The sequence below is a fragment of the Danio rerio genome, chromosome 17 (assembly GCF_049306965.1).
Source record: "Danio rerio strain Tuebingen ecotype United States chromosome 17, GRCz12tu, whole genome shotgun sequence".
NCBI classification, from domain to species: domain Eukaryota; kingdom Metazoa; phylum Chordata; class Actinopteri; order Cypriniformes; family Danionidae; genus Danio; species Danio rerio.
In genome coordinates this window covers 24,990,946-25,007,500 of record NC_133192.1, presented here as the reverse complement: position 1 = coordinate 25,007,500, position 16,555 = coordinate 24,990,946, and the positions used below count along the sequence as shown (strand labels likewise).

Below are 16,555 nucleotides of genomic sequence, written 5' to 3'. Positions count from 1 at the left end.
GATGTTCGGTTTTTCAAAAGAACAAAACAATGTAACCATAATGAACAAGTCACACTGAATAAATGTGAAAGAAAAGAAACAAATAGTATGCTGGGAAATATGACCTAAATTTCATATTAAAGTAGGAGCAATTTTATATTACAGTACTGATGATTGAAATACTTCACTTTTATTATACTTCTAAGAAGTTATATATTGGTTATGAACACATGTTTAATCTATACATTATTAAAAAGGGGTAGTTCACCCTAAAGTCATCATCATTTACTGGACCTCATGCTCTTTCAAACAAATTTTTCCATGTCTTCCTTTTTTTCATGGAAAATAAATGTTACAGAATTTTGCTAAACATTGGTTTGTTTGCAAATAATTTTCATTTTATCAGACATTTGTGTTGTAATAAGCATTTTTGGAAAAAAAAAAAGTCTAAAAATATGCTACACATACCACTACCTATAACTACCCATCATAATATACCACAATTTACAGAAGACACCCATTAAAGGAGGTCATATACAGTACAGACCAAAAGTTTGGGCACACCTCATTCAAAGAGTTTTTTTTATTTTCATGACTATGAAAATTGTAGATTTACACTGAAGGCACCAAAACTATGAATTAACATGTGGAGTTATATACATAACAAAGTGTGAAACAACTGAAAATGTCTTATTCTAGGTTCTTCAAAGTAGTCACCTTTTGCTTATTGCTTTGCACACTCTTTGTATTCTCTTGATGAGCTTCAAGAGTTAGTCACCTGAAATAGTCTTTTAAAAGCCTTGAAGGAGTTCCCAGAGATGCTTGGCACTTGTTGGCCTTTTTTCCTTCAGTCTGTGGTCCAGCTCACTGGAGGCTAGGTGACTGGAGGCTAGGTCATCTGGCGCAGCACCCCATCAATTAGCCCCAAATAACCCTTACACAGCCTGGAGGTGTGTTTGGGGTCATTGTCCTGTTGAAAAATAAATGATGGTCTAACTAAACGCAAACCGGATGGAATAGCATGTCACTGCGAGAGCATGTCGCTGTCTCTAATCTGAGCTGCTGTTAACCTTCGATTTCTGAAGCTGGTGACTGAGATGAGCTTATCCTCCGCAGCAGAGGTGATTCTTGGTCTTCCTTTCCTGGGGTGGTCTGCATGTGAGCCAGTTTCTTTGTAGCGCTTGATGATTTTTGTGACTGCTCTTATAGAGACTTTCAAAGTTTTCCCAATTTTTTTGGATTGACTGACTGACCTTCATTTCACCGGGCACACCTGTGAAGTGAAGACCGTTTCAGATGACTACCTCTTGAAGCTCATCAAAAGAATGCCAAGAGTGTGCAAAGCGGTAATCAAAGCAAAAGGTGGCTACTTTTCAAGGACCTAGAAAATGTTATATTTTAATTTTTCCTCACAGTTTTTTGTTATGTATATAATTCCACATGTGTTAATTCATAGTTTTGATGCCTTCAGTCTGAATCTACAATTTTCATAGCAATAAAAATAACTCCTTTGAATGAGGTGTGCCCAAACCTTTGGCCTGTACTGTACAAAAAATTGTCACTAGAAATAGTCCTTGTAATAGGGCTGTACAATATATTGTTTCAGCATCGACATCACAATGTGTGCAGCAGCTACAGAATTGTATTTAATCACTGTATTTGTTTGGAAATTATAGGATTTATGCACAAATACATCTCTCTTTTCTTTCCAGTTTTTGTCTAGTTTCTATTCCAAATATCTACATTTCAAATTGAAAACAAGATTATTTTACATACCCCACTGGCAGATAATTCCTTAAAACAAGCACAAAAACTCTTTAATTTTCACTTATTTCTTCTGAAGGTGAAAACAAAACCATATTTTTATTTGCTCTTAATTTTTTTTTTTAATATTTAGACTAGAAACGAGACAATACATTCTGTACCTGAATACTGCTAGACTTTTCAGAAAATCATCAAATAGAGCTATTCAAACTATCTTGTGAAACTGCATACATATCGCAGTATTTAAAGCAGAAAAATAAAATATCGCAATGTCGCGCAGGCCTTCTTTCTAGTATGCTGATAATTATTTTGGGGAGACCATTATTCATTTGTTTTTAATAAACACTTTGTTCAACAACAACAACAAAAAAAACTTTTAATTAATTGAATGCTTCCTAGCTTGAATATCTGTTCATTTCTTTAAAAAAAATGTGACTTACAACAAGCATTTGAATTGCAGTGTTAAAATAGTACACTGTCTATGAGCTGAAATCCACTGTAATACTGCACACGTACTGTACGTGAGGAAGAGAAAAGCCTCTCGGTGTTGAAGCTGACTGTGCTGGGTGCATGCAGGCGTAGGGCGGCTGCTTTTGTGGGGAAGTTTTGGGTGCTTGTTCTTCAATGCATCTTCTCTCCTTTTGCATCAAACCCTGCTCCTTATCACTGACATGTCTTGACTGATGATGTCAGAGCTGCAGGTGTTCTTATTTCACTCATTGAAGGCTGAGAATTAACACCTTTCTTTTTTTGTACTTCTGCAATGCTTTTGCTTGCATTTACTGTTTTTGCCTCCACAGTCTGATGTCCTTTTCTCCTCCTCACTCTTCCATCTCTGTTTTGTCAAACAGACCCTCAGTTCGTAGTGTATCAGTTGAAGGTAAAGATCCACACGTCAAATCCAGCCCACACGCGAAGGGAAGAGAAGCACATGATCTTCGAGTTTCCTCAGCCGCTTCCGGTTTGTGGCGACATCAAGGTGGAGTTTTTCCACAAGCAGAGCAAGATGATGAAGAAGGTATGTTTAACTCGCCTTGACCTCCTGCATAAACCACTGGTACAGCTTATCGCAGGATCTTGACCTTGTTTCCATGACTGCAGGGACGATGTGTTGTTATTTGGCGGTTTGTGGGTTTCCTATTGTTTAACATAGTCTTTTGCTGCTTGTGTTCTTAATAGGTCTTCTATCTGAATGTTTTTATTTTATTCCTTTTATTCCATTCCATTTTTCCATTCCATTGTAACAGATCTGCACTGTTAAAATTTCACAAGTGGAGCTTCTGCTTAAACATTGAACACAACTAATCTGATTACACATCTGAAAGGCCAACTTGACAAAGTTTTCAACAAGTTCAGTGAATGTTATCATGAATTAGTAATATTAATAAAAAGTTAAATTCTTAATTCAATTTAGGATTTTTAAGTTAAGAATGTTACTTTGAGCAATGCATTTGATTCTAATTGAGACCTGTTATAATGTACCGATTGAAATTAATACATTTTAAACAAATTATTAACATAAAAATAAGTGTAAAATGGTGAACCACCAGTATTTGCTAAAATTAAACATTCAGATTCTCTATTGTACGCAGATGACACTGTTCTTTTTGTGTTTGAATCAAGTACAGACACAATTAACAATAAATAAAATACAGATCTTCAGCATTTACATGAGTGGCTGCAAGACAATCAGTTGATTATTAACAAAAACAGAGTGTATGTACTTTTATTCACCTAGGAGAAAATTATCCATTCCCTATCCCATCACTTTCTCAAATCAAAAACTTTCCTTTGTATCCACATATCAATATTTGGGAATCAGTCTGGACTCTCACCTCACTTATTCTAACCACGTTCAAAATGTTTCTAAAAAGCTGAAACAAAAGCTATTTGTTTATGGGAAAATTTGGACAAATTTGTCTTTTTCTGTTTTAGAAACTTATCTTCATGCTATAATTTTGTCTACCTTGTCTTACTGTCTGCCTGTTTGGTCTCTCACAACAAATGATATCTTGGAGCCAATAGCTAGACTGTACAATAGAGCCTATAAGATCCACAACAGACTTTCTGAATGGACAAATCACTGTTTTGCTCTATCACTCTCTAATGCTTTAACATTTCAAAACTATGTTATGAACACAGGGATTAATCTGTACTATAAAATTGTAAATAGCGCTACCTCAGCAGCCCTTTGTGCTTTGGTACCAAAACTCAACACAAGGACTGATCGTTCCACCAGATCTGTAAAAAAAATGGATGTTTGCCATTACCAGCTTTTAAAAACTTTTATGGACCGAGATCTTTCTTTTATGTGTTCACAAAAGACTGGAATGAGATCCCACAACATCTGAAAACAATACCAACACTGAGACTTTTTAAAAAATCACATCCTCGTCATCTGATGGTCAACTATTGCTGTAGCCTCTGAGATAGTAGCCTGCTTTTCTCTATTTTATATGTTTGGTGATTGTTTGTACTAAGTTGATGGATGAGATGTCTCTCTGTTTTTATGTTCTGCAGAGCAGGAACCTGCTGAAAATCAGCATTTATGCTGAGTCAGGCCCGATTATCTTTTAATATTTTCCTGTTTAAAAGTTATAAATAAAATAAATACATTTTAATATTGATTCCTCTATATTTAAGACGTTTTTCTTTAAACTTTCTATATCATTAGAGAAGCCTGAATACTAAAAAAATCTGCATAACTGTTTTCAACATAGCTAATCATCAGAAAAGTCTTTTACATTATTGTAAGACATATTCACACTGTGTGATTTTCAAAATGATTGGATCTCCTTTGTTTTCACACTCCATGACCATCTGACGTAGACAAGGGCTGGGATAAGATTCTGACGGTATGATAAACTTGGATAAAATATGATGGTATATTGTGATTACTGCTCTAAAATATGTTATTTTTCAATGTCTGAGTAAAAGAACTAATGTTTTCCCTCTTTGAACACAATAAGTTTTATTTTAGGAAACATTTAAAACAGTTTAGGCTAAAAAGTTCAAATTAATCAATGACTTCTGCTGTGTTCATTTATTTCAAAAACACAGATTTGTTTGCTATTTAAAACGCCATCTTAAAATAGCTTTTCTGCAGGAGATACTGTTGTCCTAAAAATCTAAACAAAAAAAAACATTAAAAAAAAAAAACTTACACATTTCCTAAGAACGATGTAGCAGAAAATGTTGGCCCTTCTAAAACCTTGACTTTTCCAAACCCCGGTATACCTTGAAAATGGTTATTGTCCCATACCTAATCTGGCGTCATGTTCAGTAGCTCCTGTGTAGACATTATGCAATGCATTGCCAACAGGAGCTTACATACAGCATGAATTTTATGTGGGAAGAATCAACAAAAACTCTGTTTGGCTCACAATCTAAAGCCCCGTTCAGATTACATAATTTTTCCCCCAATTTCTGCTCTATTTACTTGATGTAAGTGAAGATGCTTAAAGAAAAAATATTTTTGTCAGGATGCAAATTTCAATTGTGTCTTTTTGTGTATTGTGTCATAGTGCAAGCCAAACAATACCATGTCTGCGGTGCTTCACAACATCATACCAGAAAATCTAGCATCTTTGATTTTTCCCGCATCGAAACACTTGACAGTGTTACAGAGAAACGCCGTACATGAAGCAATGTATAATTTGGTATATTTGCTATCCATGACACAACAAGATTTTATTTACACCAAATCAAATAATTTTTGGTTGTAATTCAAAATAAAATTATGTGGTCTGAACAGGGCTTAAGTTTCACATTTTAGAATAAACATCAAAAAGACATTGGTGCTCCTGCTATTTTTTTCCATACCTGCCTCCATTTTTTGGGGTCCAAAAAGAGAAAGAACCTCCTAAATGTTTTCTAATATTGTGGTCAATAACTTCTCCATGATGTCTTTTATCTTGCTTTGACATTGGACGTAGCTTATCACTTTGCCGAAATCTGCAGATTTCCACAGATTTTTAGCCCATCATATTTACATTTACATTTACATTTAGTCATTTAGCAGACGCTTTTATCCAAAGCGACTTACAAATGAGGACAAGGAAGCAATTTACACAACTAAGAGCAACAATGAATAAGTACTAAAGGCAAGTTTCAGGTCTGTAAAGTCTAAGAAGGGAAGTGTTAGTAGTTTTTTTTTTTTTTTTTTTTTTTTTACAATTAGTGTGATATTCAAAGAGGCAATTGCAGCTTAGGAAGTGAAGTGGAGACTAAATAGTTGAGTTTTTAGTCGTTTCTTGAAAATAGCGAGTGACTCTGCTGTTCTGATGCAGTTAGGGAGTTCATTCCACCAACTGGGCAGATTGAGCGTGAGCGTTCGCGAAAGTGATTTTTTCCCTCTTTGGGATGGAACCACGAGGCGACGTTCATTCACAGAACGCAAGTTTCTGGAGGGCACATAGATCTGCAGAAGTGAGTGCAGATAAGAAGGTGCTAGGCCAGAAGTCACTTTGTAGGCAAACATCAGAGTTTTGAATTTGATGCGAGCAGCAACTGGCAGCCAGTGCAAACGGACTAGCAGCGGAGTGACATGTGCTTGTTTAGGTTCATTGAAGACAACTCGAACTGCTGCATTCTGGAGCAGTTGAAGAGGCTTGATAGAGTTAGCTGGAAGCCCAGCTAGTAGAGAGTTGCAGTAATCCAGTTTGGAGAGAACAAGAGCTTGAACAAGGAGTTGAGCTGCATGTTCAGATAAGAAGGGTCGGATCTTTCTGATGTTATAGAGTGCAAATCTGCACGATCGAGCAGTTCTAGAAATGTGGTCAGAGAAGTTTAGTTGGTCATCAATCGTTACTCCAAGGCTTTTCACCATTTTGGATGCAGTAATGGTTGCCCCATCCATCTGGATTGAAAAGTTATGGTGTAGAGTCGGGTTGGCAGAAACTACAAGCATTTCCGTTTTTGCGAGGTTCAGCTGAAGATGATGATCTTTCATCCAGTGTGAAATATCCAACAGGCAGGCTGAGATACGAGCTGGAACCGAGGGATCATCAGGATGAAAAGAGAGGTATAGCTGGGTGTCATCAGCATAGCAGTGGTAGGAGAATCCATGTCTCTGGATGACTGGTCCTAGAGATGATGTGTAGATGGAGAAGAGAAGTGGCCCAAGAACAGAGCCTTGAGGTACCCCAGTGTTTAGATGCTGTAGGTTGGACACCTCTCCCCTCCAAGACACCCTGAATGACCTGTCAGAGAGGTAAGATCTAAACCATTGTATAACAGTGCCCGCAACGCCCAGTGACTCAAGCGTAGATAGCAGGATCTGGTGGTTGACAGTGTCAAAAGCAGCTGACAAGTCCAGCAAAATGAGGACTGATGATTTAGAGTCTGCTTTAGCCAGTCTGAGATCCTCCACGACCGAGAGCAGGGCAGTCTCAGTTGAGTGGCCTTTCTTAAAGCCGGATTGCTTGTTGTCCATGAGATTGTTTTGAGTAAGAAAGTCCAGGACTTGATTGAACACTACTTTCTCCAGAATCTTAGCCATGAATGGAAGCAGGGATACTGGTCTGTAGTTTTCAAGTAGCGTATGGTCCAGGTTGGGTTTCTTTAGCAGTGGGGTTACCCTAGCCTGCTTAAATGTAGTGGGGAATAAACCAGAGTCAAGAGATGTGTTAATTATGTGAGTCAGTGTTGGTATGACTGCAGGAGAGATGGCTTGCAAGAGATGAGAGGGAATGGGATCGAGTGGACAGGTGGTTGCATGGCTAGATAGCACAAGTTTGGACACCTCAGACTCAGAGAGCTGAGAAAAAGAGGTGAGTGTGTGTGGTGTTGGTGTTGTATCTTGCGTGTTTGTTGTAGGTGCAGCAAATTGAGCACTGATTTTTGCAGTTTTGGTGCAGAAGAATGTAGCAAAGTCATCAGTAGTAAGTGTGGAGGATGCGGGTGGAGGAGGAGGATAGAGGAGGGAGGAAAATGTTTTAAAAAGTAGGCGAGGATTAGTGGCATTGTTGATTTTCAGACGGTAATACGTCTGCTTTGCAGAAGTAACCTCAGCTGAGAAAGAGGACAGAAGAGTTTGGTATGTTAAGAGATGTGCAGGATTTTTAGTTTTCCGCCAAATTCTCTCTGCAGCCCGAAGTTTTGAGCGATGCTCACGGAGAGCATCCGAGAGCCAGGGTGCAGGAGGACTGGCACGGGCTGGCCTGGATGCAAGAGGACATAATCGGTCTAGACATGATGCTAGTGTGGAGCAGAGTGTATTAGTGGCACTGTTCGAATCAAGTGCAGTGAGTTTGCGAGATGGAGGAAGAGAGTCTGAAACAATGGTGGATAGTCTATTGGGTGAGAGAGATCGTAGGTTTCTGCGAAAGGTAACCAGTGTTGGAGTGTGTGGCGGCTCAGGAGTAATGTGGATGTTGAGAGACAGAAGGAAATGATCAGATATTTGTAGTGGAGTTACTATTGTTTGATCAGTGAAGCAGTGTCGTGTGTAAATAAGGTCTAGCTGATTACCTGATTTGTGGGTAGCAGAAGTAGGTGCTCTTTTTAGGTCAAAAGAGGCAAGCAGAGTCTGAAAGTCTGCAGCTTGCGGTTTGTCAATGTAAATGTTGAAGTCACCTAGCACCAATAAGGGAGTGGCAAAATTAGAAAAAGATGAGAGAAGAACATCCAGTTCATCTAGGAAGTGACCTAATTTACCTGGTGGGCGGTAGATGACAACCACATTTATGTAGAAGGGGTGGATAATGGTGACTGCATGGAATTCAAAGGAGCTGATTGTTGGCAGGGACGGTATCAGAGTAAATTTCCATTCTTTGGAAATTAGTAGTCCAGTCCCACCCCCTCTCCCTGTCTGACGAGGAGTGTGGGAAAAAGAGAAATTAGCAGAAAGAGTAGCATGTGTAGCAGTGTCCTCCGGCCTCAACCAGGTCTCAGTTAGAGCCATGAGATTATAGTCAGAATATGTAGCTATGGAGGTAATAAAATCAGCCTTGTTAACAGCTGATTGACAATTCCAGAGGCCCACGGAGAGAGAGAGTTGTGAAATAGTAGATACATGTATTGAACGAAGGTTGTGAGGATTACGCCTGCAGCGCACCTCCTGTGTTTTGCGAGTGTTAGTAACAACAGGAATTAGAAAACACATAATAAAAGTGCACTGACAACAAAAAATAAGTGTAAAGTAAAACAATACAGTAAAGTACTCAAGTGCTTTGTCGGTGTCTTTGCTCGGTGGAGTCGCGCAGGTAGAGTCGATGGTCTTTACCCTCGTCGGTCTTCACACGAGGCGGTCTTCACACGAGGCTGCCGCGACCGCTGCCGCGGTGAACTAGTCGTTTATATAACCCCAAAGCACTAGCTGATTGAATTCAGCTGGACACGCCTCCCGAGTCAAAACAAGGGCCGAAACTGAGGCGGACGACGCGAACCGCGTCTGCGTTCGCTACACAAGCTCTTATAGTAACCAAGGAAACAGTGGCTAAACAACTTCTAGTATTATACACAACTGAAAGCAAGTTTAAATGTCCTACAACTTTACACAAACAGCTGGAAACAAGTCCTCAAACCATACACAACAACTGAAACAAATCTTAAATGTACTTACAGGCTGCTGTTCTAGATGCTGCTAAAGTGCTTCTCCTGCCGACTAATGCTACCGTGCTCACTATATAGTGGTTACCTGGCGTTTGGACACGCCTCCCGAGTCAAAACAAGGGCCGAAACTGAGGCGGACGACGCGAACCGCGTCTGCGTTCGCTACACAAGCTCTTATAGTAACCAAGGAAACAGTGGCTAAACAACTTCTAGTATTATACACAACTGAAAGCAAGTTTAAATGTCCTACAACTTTACACAAACAGCTGGAAACAAGTCCTCAAACCATACACAACAACTGAAACAAATCTTAAATGTACTTACAGGCTGCTGTTCTAGATGCTGCTAAAGTGCTTCTCCTGCCGACTAATGCTACCGTGCTCACTATATAGTGGTTACCTGGCGTTTGGACACGCCTCCCGAGTCAAAACAAGGGCCGAAACTGAGGCGGACGACGCGAACCGCGTCTGCGTTCGCTACACAAGCTCTTATAGTAACCAAGGAAACAGTGGCTAAACAACTTCTAGTATTATACACAACTGAAAGCAAGTTTAAATGTCCTACAACTTTACACAAACAGCTGGAAACAAGTCCTCAAACCATACACAACAACTGAAACAAATCTTAAATGTACTTACAGGCTGCTGTTCTAGATGCTGCTAAAGTGCTTCTCATATAGTTATTTACTTGTGTAAATTTATATTTATTCAGTTTTTTAAGTTAATTTCAGTAATTTTATTGACTAATATGAAAATGTTCATATGATTTATTTACAATACAATTTGTAAAGTAATAGTTTCTGTTTTTTAGTCGATATATTATATAAGATACTTGCTTTGTTTATTAAATATGTGGATCTAATTTGATTTGCATTGTAAACATTAAATAAAAGTTAAAACTGTATTATTCTTTATTTTTTATATAAGTGTTTAGTTATGATACTCCCAAAATCATTCCGCAGTAAGGAAGCAAAAAATGTCCGCAGATTCTTACCACCACTGTCTTTTCAATGTCAGAACATTTTTTACACAGCATTTTGAATGGCCAACAGGTATAGATATTTAGCTCACAAAATATTTTACAGGCGTCAGGGATATTAATAAATAATTTTTTTTTCTTGCATCGCATCTTTAATAATTATTAATAAGAACCAATTTGCACCCATTTTGGGGCATTTCTTGGCTCAGAGTGAAAATCTGGGTAAAAATTTTGTTCTGTGAACTTTGCATTAATTACCATAAATATAGTTTAAATGAATGTATATATAGTCAAGTCAGTGTTTGTGTTTCTGTGCTTTATATAAATGTGTTTATATGTGCAGTTGTTGGAATGTGTATTTGTGTTTGTAAACGCTTGCTATTTATGGCCATCTAAAATGTAAACCTTTGCTTGTGCGTAGGATAAAATGTTTCATTTTTGGATAAACACGTTCTTCATCCCGGGGCCTGAGGAAGCAGGGGACAAAGTGGAGAACGGGTCGGTGGTGAACGACGTGGACAGCCTGTCGTGTCAGAGCCAGAGTTCACCGGCGGAACGGGACAGGGAGAAGGAGAGAGCCGTCGCAGCGGCTGCACTCGACAGAGAAAGAGGAGAGCAGCGAGCGGATGGGGAAAAAGACTACTTGATTTTGACCTTAACGAAGAACGACTTGGATAAAGCCAACAAAGATAAGGCTAACCGATATTTTTCACCCAACTTTAAGGTGAGGGCACTTTTAACACTCAGATTGAAAGAAACAAAGGGGTTTTATACATTATGAGAGCAAAGGTTGACGTTTTGACATTTGCATTCATACTTGGTGGTTATCAGGATCAAATAATGTGATGACAGCATTGCAGCAGGCTTTAGAATGAAGAATATATTAAAATGTTGCCAGTTGCGCATGAAAACTCAAAGATATTCCTGCAAAATACATTCTGAGGGATTTAACTGAATTTGTAAAAGGGAAAGCATAACAACAGGACTGTGTTTCCGCAGTATTATTGTCTTTTAATATTCTCTATATGAATAAAGTTAATAACTCTGTCTCCTTTCAGCAAAATGCGACTTGATTTGGAGACGCGAGATAAGATTGCTTGAATATTGCAGCAATATAAGACTATAGTAACGTGGCATTTTAAATCAGCACCTGTCAAAATATGATTTAATATCTTTTTGACTTCGCTTGCAGCTTCATATCTTTAGTTTAAAATGAAAAATACCCTTACAGTCATGTTTTTACTTAAACATTTTGGTTAAGGGTGTTGATGGCAGGGTCAGCTGTCACTCATCTCAGTATTTTAACATTTGTTGAGAGACTTGGTTTTGGGTGTCTGCAAATTGGAATTGGCATATTTATTGGAAAACAAATGATTTCTACTTGTGATTGTTCACTGTCATTTTGTTCAATCATCTGATGTTGTGTTCACACCAGATGCAGAATGCCTAGAAAAATCGCTCTATTTGCATGAAAATAGTTGCATGAACATTTGAGTTTACTCACTTCATTCGCACATCAAATCCGCTTCATTCCATGTCAAATTCACTTCTGAACGGATGTGGATTCGCGTGATAGGCAGGGCTTCTGTCTTCCCGGTCACTTTAGCTTCGTTTCTAAATGGCTAACATGGATTTTATTGAGAAAATAACTATGTTTATGTGCTTTTTGAAGGCTGTAAAACAGCGTCGATAAGTTTGGAGCAGTGTCTAAGTGCACTAGATCCTTTCAGAGGTGCACCCAGCTCTATGAGCTCATAAACTCCTCCAGACACTTAACCTGGATGAAGGAGGCATTCAGCGGTGCTTCTGACTGAGCCGAGCCCAGTTTGATGAACTTGTCGGTGTAGGCAGGAGGATTTTCCCCCTGGACACCAACAACAGGCACTACATCATAATCACGCCCCCACAAGAGCGAGCTCCTGATTGGTTAATGTGCCGCGAATATCCGCTAAAGTTCAGATTATCAATTCGCAAGTTAAGCATCAAATGCGCAAAACACTCAATCCGCACTGCAAGCATCATGCCACAGAATGTCTATTAGCGCCTTTTGTATTGACTTAACTTGTAAATCACTCGCGCTTGACGCTTCCGCGTCTGGTGTGAACACAGCATGAGACCTTCATTACTTTCCTCATAACACAAATTCAGATATTTTTGGTGAAATCAGAAAGCTTCCTCATACTCCATAGGTAGCAATGTTTCATACAAAGGCCAAAGAAACAACAAAAAGCGTGTTGAAATATGATCAAGCTATTATCACATGCAAAACAAATATAGCTACTTTATTGAATTGTTTCTTCTTCTCAGTGTCAATGTTTGGGATATAAAATCGTATACATTTTTATGGTTGTAACAAAAAATTTGAAATCATGTAGTCTGAACTGTGCTTAATAAAGAGGGCAGAATAAACATCAAAAGACATTGGTGCCCCTGCTGAAGTTTTTCCAAACCTGCCTCAATTTATTTTGGGGCCAAAATGAGAAGGAACCTCCTGAATGTTACCTGATATTGTGGTCAATAAGTCTTATATCAAGCTGTTGACACACACAAAACAAAAATAATTACTTTATTCAATGCTTTCTTCTTTTCAGTGTTAGTATAGGGCGCGTGTTCTTGTGTTGCACCTGATTGCGATGCTAATGTATATCTCGAATGTGCTGCTGCTTTATTTCAAACAAGAACTTGTGTGTAGCCATCCAGGGTATACATCAGTACACAGTGCTCATAAACATGCGCCTTATACTGACACTGCGGAGATGAAACTGTAGAAAGAAAGTCTTTATTTTTGTTTTATTTGCTTACAAAAGGATTCTCGTTTTGAACCGTTGAATGTATATGGTCTGTTTTGAGGATGTTACTTGGTATTTTTCTGAATGAGTTGCTGTTTATGGAGGATAAGGGAGTTCTCTGACTTAACCCAAAATATCCTAAAATGTGTTTGAAGATGAACAATGGTCTCGGGTTCTGAACAATATGAGGGAGAGTAATTGATAACAGAATTTTTGTTTTTGGGTAAACAAAACAACAAATCTGCCATTAAGCGATTTGTTTAAAAACAGCTAATGATCAAGGTAATTTTTGCATTCTTTTAGTCAAAAAAGGATGTGAAAAAAGCAATAAATTTGTGCCATGTAAATAAAACATCTCTTGTATGGTGTTGCTTTGAATTAAGTGGCAGTGACGACAAAACCGCAGTTTGTAAGCTCTGCAATGCTTCGATTTTACAAGTAAAACTTCTGCTAAAACGTTTAACACTACTAATCTGATTACACATCCTAAAGCTGATATGGGAAAGCATTTGAGCAATTCAGTCAAGGTTATTATGAATCAGTTATAATTCAAAAAAGTTTAAGTTATTTTTGGAGTTAAATCTTGAATATTAATCAAGGTAATTTATAATAGCATTTTTGTGTTTCTAAGGAGATTTGATTTGGAGAAAATGTTTTTATAAATTTTTTCAATATTTTACATTTTTTTTATGTCAAAGTAAATATAAAAGGCAGAACCGCTGAACAGTATCTGCAGATTTTACTCTTTGCTGTTTAATCTGCCATGTTTATCAGCTGGGAATTGGTGAATCTCTTTTTGATGAAAATCATCTTTTGTAAGCTGTTTGGACAGAACTGTGTGTAGGTATAGTGTGTCCACAGTCATATTGAAGTGATATAAAGACAATAACACTCAGTGTGGTTTCCCTGCCCAAAGAATTGATTGACAGCCACGTATTTACAGGTCTCCGTAGTAACGCGTATAACCATATCAACAAGACAGGATGTGTGCATACAGTAGCAACTGGGATTAAATGATGTTCAGCTTTCTTTGATCATCAATCATCATGAAATGTGATCAAGAATGAGTTTTACAAGTTCAAAACGTTTTTAAATCATGCTTGTAATGAATTACAGCGACTTTGCCGTCATTACTTCATTAACACAGTCACATGTCAGTACAATTATAAACGAAGACGCTTCAATCCCAGTTTGTGGAAGTTAAATAAGGTTTATTTTGTACATTAAAATAACAGATACCCATAAAACAGTAGAAATTAACGTGTTTCCTGTCACATTTGCTGTGCAAAAACAGTGCAGTGTTAAATGCGCATGAACTTTGTAATGACATTGTGTGTGACTCACCATTGCAGAAAGGCTTGAATTAACTCCACAGCAAAAACATCAAATAATCATTGGTAAAGTTCTTACTGTAATATTTCTTCAAAAACTTTATGTAAGATCTAGTTCCTTCATGTTTGTCAATGTGCTGTTTATCTAAAGCAGTCGAAGCACAGATTGAGGCCCACTCTGACAGGCATGTGGGTGGAGAGAACTAGCATTAAAGGTACAGGCCACAAAACAGCTACAATGTGTTCAGAGCAGCCAATTCCAGTATTCTGAAAGGTATAATAAATAATCTGAAAGCTGTTTTGAGCTGAAACTTTAAAGACATATTCTGGAAACACAAAAGACTTCTCTAAAAGGTTTAAAATAGGTGCCCTTTAAGACATTTTTTGCGTTATTTCTAATAAATAAATAAATGTTAACCAACTTGAATAAATGTTTTTAATCTTTAGAAAATGTTAAGCAGCACAACTATTCTCAACATTTATAGCAATCAGAAATGTTGTACACGTCAAATTATCACTGTTTTTCAGTATTATTGTTCAAGTAAATGCAGCCTACAAGTGTACAAGTCTTCTTTTCAGAACCTTCTGATAAATGTCCTACTTTGTGTTTATGTAGCATAAAGCAGTGTTTCTCAACCACACAACTTGCACATTTTCCAAGTCCTCTAGGAACATGGTGGAGAATCACTGGAGTAAAGTACTCGTTCTTATGCATCGTTCTTGTTCTGTCTCCCAGGTCAAATTGTATTTCACCAAGACCGTGGAGGAGCCCTCAAACTCAGAAGCAAGCACTTCAACTTCTGTCACTCCGGACGTGAGTGATAATGAACCCGATCACTACCGTTATTCAGACACCACTGATTCTGACCCGGAAAATGAACCTTTTGACGAGGAACAGCACGCACAGATTACAAAAGTCTGAACTTATATTGGCATCAACACACACTTACATACAAACAAAACAAATACATGCCGGACAAAAAAACAAACTAAAAAAAAAAACAAGACAAACCAACCAACACCAGTGAAATAAAAAAAGGAGAAAACTTGAAAATAAACTGAAGAGAAAGGACCCTTCCTCCCGCAGCTCAAGGACAGTCCTGTCGAACACCATCGATCGCAGAAGAAGAAATCCTGACCAATATATTGTTTTACTTCATTTTAATTGATGAATTTTGCGCGTGGAGAACGACATCGTTGCCTGAGGTCGGCGGGAGGGTCCTGTAGCTATTCTGTGTGTATATATAAAAAAATCCCTTTTTTGTGTCAAAGACGATTAAAATCTAGGCAATCAGGCGAGGAGAGGGGAGGGGAGTGGAGGAGAGGAAGAGCAGACCACACATCTCTCCTTCTCCCTGTCTTCATCCGGGTCAGTGCTGCAATCACCCTCTCCGCCTCTCCCTCGCTCTTCCCCTCCTTACTGTGAATGCTTTTCGTGCTGTCCGCAGGCGCAAGACCTTTCCCCCTTCCTGCGCGCTCTCTGCTGCTGTACAGAGTCCTGAGGATTTCTTGCAAATGCTACGGCGTGCAAACGTTCCTTTCCCTCCTCTTTAAAACCTTACTTCTTGTCCTGTCCCGACCCGTTCCCTATCCCCCCACCCCCCACTGTGTATAACGATAAATTATGCAGAAAAACACGACATCCCATGTAATTGTCGATGTTTTTGTTTTCTTTTATTTTTTCCTTTTTTTATCCTAAGATAATAAAAAATATAATACATGAAAGCGCAGGGAACCAGTGTTTGCAATAATGTTAACACTCAACATTTAAAGGACAAAAATTGGTGTGCATGTCATTGGAGTCAGTGTCCATGTTTAATAAATGCTATATGATGTGTTTTTATTAAAACAGAAGTGTCGGAACTCTCTTAAACGCTCGTCTGAGATCCATTCACAAAGGGAAATTGGGTTTATAAGCTTCAAGATGTGTCTTGTTGTGCGGGGAAACTATGTAAAAGGGGTTTTTATTGATATTGAAAGTCGTTTTTGCTTATTTTTACATTTGCTTTGCATTCTAAAATGTCACATCTTAAAGGTGCAGTAGGTGATCTGCCTAAATGCTAACCAGTTAGCATAATATCTTTGAAACACAATCCCTCCCCTGCTGTCCAAAGACACGCCTTTTGAAATCACGAACGTTCACATTAAAGATGACAGAGA

The 16,555-nt window shown here is 38.3% G+C and overlaps 1 protein-coding gene across 5 annotated transcripts in view; it reads left to right on the top strand.

Annotated features, from left to right (window-relative positions):
- The window catches only part of ptena (phosphatase and tensin homolog A), a 28,271-nt gene extending 12,003 nt beyond the window's left edge, over positions 1 to 16,268 (top strand). For 3 of the 5 annotated variants that reach the window (XM_009293049.5, XM_073927564.1, XM_073927563.1), the window contains 3 exons: positions 2,595 to 2,761; positions 10,697 to 10,999; positions 15,132 to 16,268. In XM_009293049.5, the coding sequence (XP_009291324.1) occupies positions 2,595 to 2,761; positions 10,697 to 10,999; positions 15,132 to 15,317 (656 nt within the window). In that variant the 3' untranslated portion in view covers positions 15,318 to 16,268. 5 annotated transcript variants of the gene reach the window in all.
- Positions 16,269 to 16,555: the final 287 nt, after the last annotated feature.